Here is a 13,544-nt window from a genome sequence, read left to right on the forward strand (position 1 = left end):
GCATTCACACAAAGCTTGCATGTCCTCCCTGTGTCTGCATAGGTTTCCTCCGGGTGCTCCGTTTTTCTCCCACTGTCCAAAAGACATATATGTTAGGGGAATTAGCGTCAATAAATTAGCCCTAGGGGGTGTTTGGTGTTCACCCTGCGATGAACTGTTGTGTCGGCCCAGGATTTGTTCCTATGCTAGCTGGGATAGGCTCCAGTCACCAAGGTGACCCTGGTCTGGATTAAGTGGGTTAGTAAATGACATGATTGATACAATAAAATAAATTTAAAGCAATCAAATTATTGCTAATATTGTCATATGTACCTGTCTGCTGTCATGTTTCCCCAATAGTCTGTGAGCCACCAGAGGCTGAGGATCTATACGCTGGTAATCCCAGACTTTCCATCATTCATCTTAATCAAGAGTGATGTAATTTATATTATGTACATGACATTTATGTATGTCATAATCTAAGATCACTACATAATTTTAAAGATATTCATGGTTAATCAATATGTTTTTTTGCCATGATGTGTTGTTATTTGAACAGTGACTTTGCTGCATTGTTTCAGTGATCGATCAAAATAAAAAAGTAACCTTTGTGCCAAAAAGCATAAAACATAACTACTGACATTTTATTCGATAGGTTAAAACCATTAGAGTTGAATGTGTTTCTCCGACATGGTTTCAGTAACTCACAAACTCACAAAGTGATTCTACAGTAACTAAACACATGGTACTAAATTTAAAAAATAGATCATCAAATACAAGGGTCTGGAAATGAATAGATCACACAATTAAGCTTTTGACTTGGACAAGCATCTACCTGCTGCACACTGACCTTATTAGTCAGCCTACAGGTTTGTTTGCTCGGTATATGTATTCAAACCATGGACAGATCCAGTATCTTTTTCTCTCAAAATTGTTCTTTTTTTAAATCTTGTCATCTCCATCACAAATATGTAACAGATATCAAGAGCATCTACAATATATTCCAATATCTGGTAATAATGAAAGGAGGCCAAAGAGTCACCAATCTGAAGATAAAATGACATTATTATGTTTCTATATAGTTATTGGTAAAATTAACATAGTGTTTGTCATTTGTAAAAATACATTTCTGAATTTCAGCTTTCTGTTTGAAGTGTTAGGCCATGCACAAGACTGGAGGGTGAAGCCTGTCTGTGATATGTTTTTCCATTGAACCTGACTGGACTAAAATTAAGATAATAATCTCAAAGTAACTAAGAAAGGCATACACTTAGTGCCAACTTCATTAGATAAACCTGGCAGAAAGAGCCAGTCATGTGGTTGCAAATCAATATATAAAGTATGAAGTTAATGGGAGAGACATCTGATCTAAGTGATTTAACTGTGTTAAACATGGTGGTTCCAACATCTCAAAAACAGCTGTCCTCCAGGGATTTTATGCACTACAATATCTAGAGAGGAGTAGTGGCTCTGAGGCTAGGGATCTGTGCTGACAATCGGAAGGTTCCTGGTTCAAATCTAATAAATGCCAGAAATAACTCTACTTCATTGGGCGCTTGAGCAAGGCTCTTAACCTGAAATTGCTCCATCCTGGGTATGACGTTAATCTGCATCCAGCCCTGCAAGCAGGCCCTCCAACCTGCAAAGAAATCTTAGGAGTTGGTGGCAGAATTGGTACTCCAGCCATCATAAAAAAAACCTCACACTGTCCCATTTCATCTGAACTAGTGTGGTGCTGAGGTGTCACCACTTGCATGGCTGCACTTGGGTCCTATTCTGGGATCCTGAGGTGGTTTGTCATGTGGTGGGTGCCCTAACATGCCGTATCAGCGCATGCTCCTAACCTCCTCCTCCAATCTCTAGACCAATAAACATCAAAATCCAGTAAACCGCAGTTCCATATACAAAGCTACTTGTTAATGAGACAGGTCAATCTAGAAGTGCAGTATGTGTTTAACATAAAAAAGGCTACAATCAAAATAGTCATGTTCAGAAGAGTATCTCTAAATGCACAACACGAAAGACCTTGAAGAGTATCTGCTACATTAACTGAACACCATGGCAGGTTAGATTTTTTTAAGCAAAGATTAAGCAACAGTGGACATAAAGCAAAACTAAATGACTAAAAACTGAAAAACTGGTGCCTGGTTTGAAAAATTCTTGGCCTCTTAATATCAACTGAGGGAGTTTTGAATGCCACGTCATAACTAGACATCATTGCTAACCATGTGCATCCCTTTATGGTCAGGGTCCACACTTTATTCAAATTGATACTTCAAACAGGATAATGTATGATATCAAAAAATGTAATATTTCAACCTGCTTTCCTTACAGCGAGTTCATTTTACTTTGATAATCTGCATAATCCACAGATCTCAGTCCAAAAGAGTACCCTTGAGATGAGTTGGGAAGATCTGCTGGAACAGCATGATCCTACCTTTACAGCATGGACCAACATTCTTAACAATTGTTTCCAGCACATTATTGAATCTACACCTTGTAAAACTGAAGCTGTTCTGGAGGCTAAATGAGGTCTTACCTGATACTAAAAGGGGTAAAATATAAACTAGGCACTAAGTATACAGTTATATACAATATACGGTCAAACGTCTGTGGACACCTATCCAAAACACCTACAGTATGATACAGTACAGTTGTGGCCAAGAGTCCTGAGAATGACACAAGTATTGGTTTTCATAAAGTTTTCTGCTTCAATGCTTTTAGATCTTTTTGTCAGTTTTTTCTATGGTATACTGAATTATAATTACAAGCATTTCATAACTGTCAGACCAGACCATTCCTCCTCCTCTGATCTTTACAATAGGGACTATGCAGTTCAGAAGGTATTATTCTTCTGGCATCCGCCAAACCCTGATTCATTCAGACTGCCAGATAGTGAAATGTAATTCATCAAATTCACCAAAGAACACATTTCTACTGCTCCAGAGTTCAAAAACTGTGTGCTTTATGCCACGTCATCCAACATTTGGAATTGTGCATAGTGATCTTAGGCCATAAGAACCCATTTCACAAAATGTCCAAAACACAGCTTTTGTGCTGATGTTGCTTCCAGAGGCAGTTTGTGAGTGAAGCAACAGAGGATTGATGACTTTTACATGATATTCCCTTCAGCACTCAGGGGTCGGCCCTGCTCTGCAAGTTTGTATAGTCTACCATTTTGTGATTGAGCTGCTGTTACTTCTTGACACTTCTACTCCACAACAATACCACTTACAGTTGACGGGAGAGGAAATGGCAGAGCAGAAATTTCACTTATTGACTTGTGGCAAAGATGTCAAAATTAAAGGCAATGAGCTCTTCAGTATGGCCCATTCTATAGCCAATGTTTGTCAATGGAGATTGCATGGCTATGTGCTTAATTTTATGGAGCAGTTAACATCAGGTGTGGCTAAAAAAAAACCTGAACTCAACAATTTGGAGGGGTGTCTGCGTACTTTTGGCTATGTAGTGTAACCATCTAAATATAGTATAGTGCAACATCAAAGTATATGCAGATAAAAAATAATAAATATTATAATAACAGCCTTGGTAAAGACGTCAATTTACAACAGAAAAGTATATCTCAATGCCTATGACACGAAGGATGTTCAAAAGCTTTTTTTTAACTCTACTTATTAAGGATTTCAAAAACAAATCACATCACTTTTCTACATAGTCACATTGCTTTGCGATGCAATTTTCCCAGCATCATATCAACTTTTTAATGCAATCGGAAAAAAATGTTTTTGCCTTCACCGTTTCCGAAGAAAATATAAAAGTGCAGACACTTTTTGAATGTCCCTCGTATCAGTAAATTGAAGACATATACTTTATTAGTACTTTTTCTATTTGAATATGTTTAAACCCTTAGAGTTCCTTTCTTAAATTTTCAAAATCAAGAATTGTATGGCCATAATAGGAATACTACATTACCAACCCCAATTACTGGGAATATGCTTATATGGCCATGGCCAAAGACATACAACTTGGATAATGCAGTGCTCTCACTAAAGGTTGCTACAGATACTGTATAAACTCTCTCAAATAAATATGGAATAGGGCTCCAGTGAAAAAAAAAAGTCTTTTTTTAACAGTACTTAATGAATTTAAGGACATTTAAAGGAGCTTCTCAATTGATGAAAACAAGGAAAGTATTTAGCTGTTTTACATCTCGCAACACAAATCACTCCAGTAATAACCAAAGGTTTTCGGAGAGCAGGAAAGCAATAGTCAAAAGATTGGAGTTACCAAAATGCAGTCAGAGAAGAGTATCTCTGAAAATGCCAATTCTCTGAAAAATCTATGCTAAGCAGCCTGTTTATTATTTTTAACAATAAGTGATCAGTCAAGAAAAAGGTGAAGTGTATAAAAAAAACAATAGAGGGAAAATCAAATATACAGAAAGAGAAATACCTTCCATACTACATAGAGAGTAGTATGAAACAACTTGGAGATTAGAAAGAAAGAGGAAAATGCTACCAGAATTAAAAGAATGAAAAGAAACAAATCACTGGGAGCAAAAAGTATTTATCCGAGAGTCCTGAAAGAAGATGGATAGATAGAGCAATATAACTATACGTGTATATTGTATATATAGTATATATGGTCCTAAACAGGGTCATGGGGAGTGCTGGAGCCTATACAGTTAGCATAGGGCACAAGACAGGAACTAACCCTGGACAGGGCGCCAGTCCATTGCTGGGTGAACACACACACACACACACACATCCCAAATTCTAGGGATAAATTAATACCACCTAACCTGCATGTCTACCCTTGACAGCAGGCCTTTCACATGCACAAAGGCGAGTAAGTGTGGGAGTAAACGAACACACAAACAAGTAATTCAACAAAAACAAGCATTTATATTTTATTTGCCTTTACGCTGGTACTTATTCTAGGTTTTACGAACCCTTCACTTATGTTCAACCTCTAGCCTGTTTATTGTGTGCATGGAGCTGGCATGTTTTTTCCACATGGCATGGTTTCTTTTTCTGGGTGTGTGCAATATCTGTATATAAATGTATGTGCCCAATGGCAGATTTGCTCCCCATCCAGGGCTGCTTCCTGTCCTGCGTCCAATATTCCTAACTTTGGACTTTGCGTTTCTCTGACCATGTGATGGCATAAGAAGACTTAAAGAATGTAGGGATAGATTCACTCATGCAGTTTGGGTGAAAGTAAGGTAGCAAAGACATCTTAATAGCAAAATGCCCACTTAATTAGCATATTCATTAAAAGCAACCTGCACTTTGGGGAACACAATTTGCATATTTTAATATTTCGAGAATTGGTATGACAGCTGATCGTACTTAAACAAGCATCTGTATGGTTTACAGTCTAGCGCTTAACTTTAAGGTCACATATTTGCTTGTATTTAAATCTTATTGCATTTGAAACATTTTATAGGAAGACCCAGTATGAAACACTTTGCACAGTATGTCATCTATGAAGGTTAAGCTTTGAACACATTTTTAGTAAAAACAAGGGAAGCTTAGTTCTCCCCAGAGAATTAAATGGTCAATAATTTTCCATTCAGTAATATCTTACCTGACACAATGATAATCAGAAGCTTTCCATTCTGTGCCAGGAGTCCATGAAAATATTTTATTACTTCATCAGGATCTTCCACATAATACAGCATCTATGGACAAAGTCAAATAATGGGTTTACTTGATGTACTTTCTAAAGTGAGAATGGTTCTTCATGTCAGTATAAATGAATCTGTCATGTCGAAAGATGACATATCGTAACTACACCTGGAGGCAGGCATCTTGTTTTGCAAAACTTTCTAAAAACATGGTACTCAGATTTACACTTTCTAATTAACTCTTGTTTTGATTTGAAATTTACCAATGCTTTCATGCTCAAGAACATAATTATATATTTCATCCTCACACTTCATATTACAATGACTGTTCATTTTGAGGATCATTACTTGGTGCTGCCCATCTGACCCCACAGCCCATCCATACAATGCTCTACCTGTAGTTTTCATTTTATTTTCATTACAGGCTAACATTATCTGAAGTCAGGTTAAAAAAGACAGAACAAATAATTCCCACTGGGATAATAATAAACACAGGTTTTTCCTCACATTGGGCTTCTTCTCATCCGTGTCAATGACGCTTTGTCCTGTACTCTACTTTCTATTCCTAGCTCATTGAGCTCTCTGCTTGGTGCCAGTCAATTTATACAACCTTCTAAGGTGAGTAGTTATGGTAAAATTGCTTATTCTGCTGTGCACTGTTGTTTCCCTGTGGTCTCAGCTGCAACTTCACCCCAACTGCACATTAAAGGGTTGCGACTCCTAGAGACACCCAGTACAGTGTGTCCTCTGCAGATTTCAAATCTTCTTGTCTTTCACTTTCCAATAACAGAGCATAGGCTTTAGATCCCTTTGACATAATACAGAATTAAGAGCAGCTATGGCCAGTGCCAGAGCTTCTCATTAAAAACTGGTCCCATAAAGATGTGCAAATCCTCTAAAACCTACAGCCTACTGATGAAAGCTTTACAAAACACTAGTAACAAAACTTTGTTAAGAAAATCAGCACCTTACAACTGTTGGCCCCAACATACCATGCCTATAGAGGTATTCATGCCACTTGGAAATGTTCATAATTCATTGTTATACAAAATTGAATCTTAGTGTATTTACTCTAGATTTTTTTACATTCTTTAATGTGAAAGTGAAACAGATCTCTGCAAAGTGGTCAAAATTAGTTACAAATATAAAATAACTCATCACATAGGTATTCGCCCCCTTCATGTCAGTATTGAATAGATACACCTTTGTCAGCAATGACAGCCTTGAATCATACACAGCTTTACATATCTGGACACTGCAATTGTTCCACATTTGCCTTTGCAAAACTGCTCAAGCTCTGTTAGGTTGTATGGGGATTGTGAATGAAAAGCCTTTTTCAAATCCAGCCACAAATTCTCAATTGGATTGAGATCTGGCCTCTGACTTGGTCACTCCAGAATATAAACATTGTTGTTTTAAGAAATTCTTATTTAGCTTTGGCTTTATGCGTAGGGTCATTGTCATTCTGAAAAAAAATCTTCCAAGACTAACTTTTTTGGTAGACCTCATTAGGTTTTCCTCAATTACTGAATTTTGCTGCATTCATTTTACCCTTTACCCTCACATGCCTTTGAGGGCCTACTACAGAGAAGCATGCCATCGCCATGCTTCATGAAGGGAATGATGTGGCTTTCATAAACTGTGTTTGGATTACACCAAACATGGTGTTTAGTCATATGCCCAAAAAGCTCAGTTGTGGTCTCAAGGTAAAAATTTCTATCAAAAATATGAAACTTTCAGGCCAATCCCAACTTCTGAATGGTAGTGCATGCATAATCAATTTCATTAATCTATGTTCTAGATATTTATAAATGACTACACTTTAGTTAAAGTATCCTTTATTAGCACCTATTAACATTCTGAAAGCATTATAGACAACTAATTGCTGCTTATAAAAGATACCCAAATTAAAGGGTTGTCAATCACTCCATAATTTCTGTTCATGAAATCAAGAATGATGCTTGATACTCAGACCTACTCATTGGATACTATAAGTCCCTAAATATACAATCCATAAGCAGTCCAGAAGAGAAAATCCAGTTCATGAAAGAGTAATAACTGAGCACCTCAGCTGAAACCTTAACATGCAAGGTAATTTGTTTTTCTGTTTTAATTTCATTTCATGATAGCATGCAAATATTTTTAAATTAATAAAGCAGATTACTTTTTTCTTAGTTTATTTACTTTATGTGGGACATGTATACATTTCTATTGTGACCCGACATTTGCACGATAGACATATGAGCCTCGACAAAAAAGCGCAGATTAAAACAAAATCGCGAAAGTTTCATTAAATATGAATTACTAGTTTAAAGCATATATAATAATTTTTATTTTAGAAGTCAATATTATGAGACGCAGCATGCCATCAGCACGGCATGCAGATAGTCCATAAGATCACGCCCTGCATATGTAGGAAGAATTGCAGCAAGACGTCTTGATAGTTGAGCGTATTTAGACTTGCTGGCTGCCTGACTGCTGGTAATTCCGCTTTGTATACGACACACTATGCCAACCCTTGACCGAGTTATTTGTTCGTGGCATGCCATCAGCAGTTATAACAGTTATAACCTAGCACATAATGTGTACATAATGCGCACGTACGCGTCCCACTCTCTTGGCCTCTCTCGCGATTTTGTCGGCGCGCATTTGTCGAAAACCAGTTAGTGGGTTTGTTGCCGCTCATTTGTCCGTAGTGGTTTAGTCGGGGCTCATATGTTTATCGCGCTTTTGTCAGTGAACCCATTTCTATAGGGGTGCAGGTATTGCATAAAATATTAATAAATATAATAATGTTTAATATGCTCTAAAATTAGACATTTGTAAAGCATCAAATTAAAAATTGCTATTAAATATTTTATAATACATCTTTAAGTTAGGAGACCTGGGTTCGCTTCCCGGGTCCTCCCTGCATGGAGTTTGCATGTTCTCCCCGTGTCTGTGTGGGTTTCCACTGGGTGCTCCGGTTTCCACCCACAGTCCAAAGACATGCAGGTTAGGTGCATTGGCAATTCCAAATTGTTCCTAGTGTGTGCTTGGTGTGTGTGTGTGCGCACCCTGTGGTGGGCTGGCGCCCTGCCCAGGGTTTGTTTCCTGCCTTGCGCCCTGTGTTGGCTGGGATTGGCTCCAGGAGACCCCCGTGACCATGTAGTTAGGATATAGGATATGGATGGATGACTACGATACATATAACACTATATTACATTAACAGGCATTGAGTTACATGGCAGTGCAGTGGTTAGTGCTTTGATCTGATAAATTCAGTGCCCTGGGTTCAAACTGTGCAGCTAAAGTCTATTCAATAGATGGTGAGGGTTCATGTTTATGCAGTGATTTGAGCTCAAGAGAAACTTTATGGATTTAGTCTTAAAGTCAAATTAGTCCTGTGTGGTGTATATAAAAGTGGGCCCTTCATTGACCGAGTGCTGCTAGAATATTTCCTGTCTCTGCTGCCCACCCTGAATTAGGTTAAATGGGTTAGGCAATGTTTTATTATTTTATATATATAGGCATTATTTGTTTAGTTGTATATACTGTACAATACTGTGGCGGATGGCTGGGGATCCTGCTTAGCCGTGACGCCTGGAAGGACCAGGAGAGGGACAATACCTCCCCTGGACCACGAGAAGGCAGCCTCCCTGGTCTGCATCTGGGCCACAGGATCAGAGCTTAGAAGCCCAGATAATTAGAGCCATGGACTGCAGCACTTCCGCCACACCCGGAGGTACTGCTGGATGTGAATCCAGGCACAGCTTGAGTGCTTTCAGTTTTGCCACACCAGTAAGTGCAGCTGGAAGAGCATTACAGAGCACTTGGAGCACATTTGAGGCAGTGTAAAAGAGGCTGAGGCTGTGGAAGAGGACGGAGCTTGTGTGTGGAGGAGTGAGGGCGGCAGAAAAAGAAAAAGAGAGAAAGAAAGAAGGGACTGAGTATTTGGCTGGTTTGAGCATTGCGTGGTGTTGTACATTACAGAAGAGTAATAAATGTGTTTGTTTTCTGGTGTCTGTCTGTCTGTCTGTGCACGTGGGCTGAACTTTCACAAGTATATTAATTAATTAATTGAAAATGATAATTACTTTAATAGCAACAAATAAAATGTTGCTATTACAGTACTGCAACATTATTGAACATGAACTGTTATAGTTTTCTATAGGATATAAAATAATGGCTAACTGGAATCCAACAGAATTTTAACTAAGATGCAATACAAATAATAATTTTCTCCTTTACTACTGTACCTGAATCATATGAATGAAGTCAAATTTTCTTGCCTCCGTTTCCTTGTCTAATTTGTCTTTATATTCAGATGCTGTCATCCTGTTCCAGGTAAAGCTGATATTCTCAAGATGTGGAGTCTTTGCCACTAACTCTGTGGGAATTTCAAAATGGACAATAATACTCATTTATATGTATATTTTGGGATGTGAGCCAACTGATAACAAAAAATACCGTATATTTTACTATAGATATTAAGTTTTATTTAATGCAAATGATTTTCACACTGAACACAAAAGATAAGCTTATTTATTTAACATCTATACATTTAAGTTCATTTTATTATTTTAATTGGAACTTAATATTTTGAATTGGTATTAACAGTGTTGCCTCTTGCACCACACTCATTTCAGGAAGTTAGTAGCTCAGTGTCATCACCTCCCCACAGATTCTCAACAGAGCAAAACCACGGAAATACCAGAAGCACAGCAGACTGCACTTACACAGTCAGCAGGGTCAAGTCAATACAACTACTGTATATACAGGAGACACTTGTAAATGTCAGGAGAACTTTGCTAGAATTGATTTGGGCAACACAGTAGCACAGTCTTCAGAGTGCTTGACTCTTTGCTTGATTCCTATTCTTTGTGTGGACTTAACACCTCAGCCTAAATGTGTATTGTTTTGTAGACTGAAAATGTTAAATTGCTGTTGTATGTGAGTGTGCCCTGTAGCTTGTGGTCTTCTTCATAGCCGACTGCAGGCTTATGCCCATTGCTTATAGGACAGAGAGTACCTACCGATGGCCCTTAAATGGTTTAGGGAAGTACAAAAAACAACTCAATTAGTGCCTTGCATCTATTTAATGACAGAATTGAATAAGCATGGAATACACTGGGACAAAAAATCCAAATTAATAATCTGACCTATATTCCTTTTTTTCTAAACACTTTTGTATCACAGTATCTAGGATACAAAAGGAATGCTTTATAATGTGTAGATGGTGCTGAAAGCATAACAGCATGAACACAATGACCTTTGCATTTCATTTTCACATGCTTCATTCATTCTTTTTCACATGATAAAGGGCATGTTATAGGAATCCAAGAGAAGAAATAATTTAACAATTTACACTAAAATATCCTCTAAAGCATAGTCGTCATTCTGTTTAATAAATTTTCAGTATTTTGATATTGGTAACCAAGGAAACATTTGTGGCATGTGTATTCTACTTTAAGCAAGGCACAGAACTATAAAGAACCTTTTTTATCATTTAATTATGGAAATGTTAATTTAAGTGTTTGAAATTATTCCTAAATAAAGCATATTTCACTTCATGGACCTGTGTTAGACTTCCAGCTCCATCACTATCTGTATAGGGTGGTCCAGATCTAATTATGCAATTTTCCTTACGCTATAACTTAAGTTTATTACATAGAAAATCACCCGAAAAAATCCGGACAATCGAGAAGTGTACAAACTGACGACATGAAGAATCATCTTCGCGCTGAACTGGAATCATCCACGCATAAATCAAAGTCATCCAGACAATCTGGATCTGCATGATTAGATCTGGACCATCCTGTATGCAGTTGGCCTGTTCTTTATGAGACTACAAGGGTTTTCTCTGGTAACTATTGCTTCTATCTACACAATAAATGTGCATCTCAAGTTAACTTAATATTCTAAAAAGTAAATCATTAGAATAGATAAACTTTATTAATCCCATGTGGAAATACATACAGCAAAAGAAATACAAAAAATAAAGACACAGACTCACAGGACAAATACAGTCAAACAATCAAAAATAAATAAAAAATAAACTTAACAAGTACATTGGGTGGAAGCATCGAATTGTTGGGCACAAAAGACCCCCACTGGCACTTCTTATCACACCGTGGTGGAATGAGACTGTGGCTGAAAGAGCTCAAAGAGAACACCTTACGGAGGGGATTTTTCATGATGTCATCCAATTTTGCTGTCATCCTCTTTTCCACAACAGCTTCCAGTGTGGCAAGGGCTCACCCTGTGATGGAACAGGCTTCCATGATAATTTTGTTCAGGCATTGTTCTCCTTTTGAGCTTAAGTTGCTTCCTCAGGAGACTGCAGCATAGAACACCACACTGACTACCATGTGCTGGTAGAACATTTACAACAACTTTCTGCACACATCAAAAGATCGGAGTCTCTTTAGCAAGTGCAGTCTGCTCTGGCTCTTCTTGAACAGTGCCACTGTGTTGTCAGACCAGTCTAGTTTGTTGTTCTTGTGAACCTCTCAAATATTTGTAGATCTTCACCACTTCTAAATCCTTTTCCTGAATGGTGACTGGTCTCAGAGGTTTCTTGGCATGCCAAAAGTCCACCACCTACTCTTTTGAGTAGCTAATGTTGTGTTGCATGTTGTTGTCCCTGAACCACAAGACAAAGTCCTCTACAACCACCCTGTTCTGACACGTCTCTATTATTAATGTAGTCTACGATAGATGAGTCATCTGAAAATTTCTGTAGATGGCAAGATAATAGAGGGTGCTGCTGGGGAAGGTTCTCCCTGACTTTCACATAACCCAGAAGTGCTTCATACTGGCTACAGAACATGACCAGAAGTACTCCAGGGTCTCCAATAAGAGAGACTGCACTGCCTTTTCCATGCGAGTCGAAGCTGGGAGCAGAGACAGGCAACAGTCAACTGGAGGAGTAGCAGTGCAGTGGAGAGAAAGGGCAAGAGAAAGAAGAAGAAACACAGAGTTTAATTGCTGACATGAGTTTTTTTTTAAATAAATACCCCTTACTTGACTTGAACCAGGGACTGTGTTTGTGTGTTCGTGTTTGGGGATCTGTGGCACCCCGCAGCCTTCACAAAAGTTACAATTTATAGTTCTCAGAATCAAAGTAGTTGTACTTGTACTTATGGTGTAAGCATAGCTGTGTTCCTTTCCTGGTCAGCTTTCTCCAGACACATGGAAGACTTTCCAGTGTGCTTTCTTTTAATTTAGGAGCTTATATCCTTCTTCACCTTGGTTGCACTTTCTGGTAGCAGTCGAAACTGAATTTTCTTGTTGAGGTTTAAATACCTTTTGCCAGTCTCCTCTTGTTACTAGCAAATTCATGTCTTCCAAGCAATTGTTGCAGAGGCAGTTTGGTTTCAGCAAGAGAAATGTGTGGCATTTCATATACAGTCTCTCTCTGCTTGTGCACTTAATGTTCCTCAGCAAGCTTTGGACTAATGGCATCCTCATTCAACCCAAAAACAGACAAGTCTGCCACCCTTTCAGTTCAATACAGTTGCTCTTCAGAAGTAAAAGGAAGGTTTCAGCCTCTCTAACAGCAACACCCTATCAGCTATGGGTTCTGGCTATGGACAGCCAAAGTTAAGGCCAGGTTGAGAGCTGTAAGCTTGATAAGATGAGAGATGATCAAGGTCTTACCAGTGTTTTTAAAGGAAGGAACAGAGGTCTTGCCATTTGATTCTTGGGTGTATATAAGCAAGCCTATCCTTTTGTTTTTGACTATTTGCGCAAAGTTCTGTCCATCAATAATACTCATTCTTGAGTTATGGTCCTTTGTTCGAACTTAGGTGTCCAGCTTGTGCATCTGAGGGCAGTCCATGTGACATAACATGGTCTTGTATCAATCATCTTATCAGATAAGGTGTAAAGGCTGCATTACCACAAGGGACCTCATCATTGAAACAGACTTTTAAGTTGAGAATAAGAGTTTAAGGGAACAGCTATTTCAACCAGTGCATGTGTTTTAGCCATA

At 38.3% G+C, this 13,544-nt stretch overlaps 1 protein-coding gene across 3 annotated transcripts in view; it reads right to left on the reverse strand.

The window, feature by feature from the left end:
* hnmt (histamine N-methyltransferase) overlaps positions 1-13,544 on the reverse strand; it is an 80,308-nt gene that overhangs the window by 17,552 nt on the left and 49,212 nt on the right. For all 3 annotated transcript variants that reach the window (XM_039757377.1, XM_039757376.1, XM_039757378.1), the window contains 2 exons: positions 9,808-9,938; positions 5,530-5,623 (listed from right to left, as the gene is read on the reverse strand). In XM_039757377.1, the coding sequence (XP_039613311.1) occupies positions 5,530-5,623; positions 9,808-9,938 (225 nt within the window). The remainder of the gene's footprint in view (positions 1-5,529; positions 5,624-9,807; positions 9,939-13,544) is intronic.

This window comes from Polypterus senegalus, chromosome 6 (genome assembly GCF_016835505.1).
Source record: "Polypterus senegalus isolate Bchr_013 chromosome 6, ASM1683550v1, whole genome shotgun sequence".
NCBI classification, from domain to species: Eukaryota; Metazoa; Chordata; class Cladistia; order Polypteriformes; family Polypteridae; genus Polypterus; species Polypterus senegalus.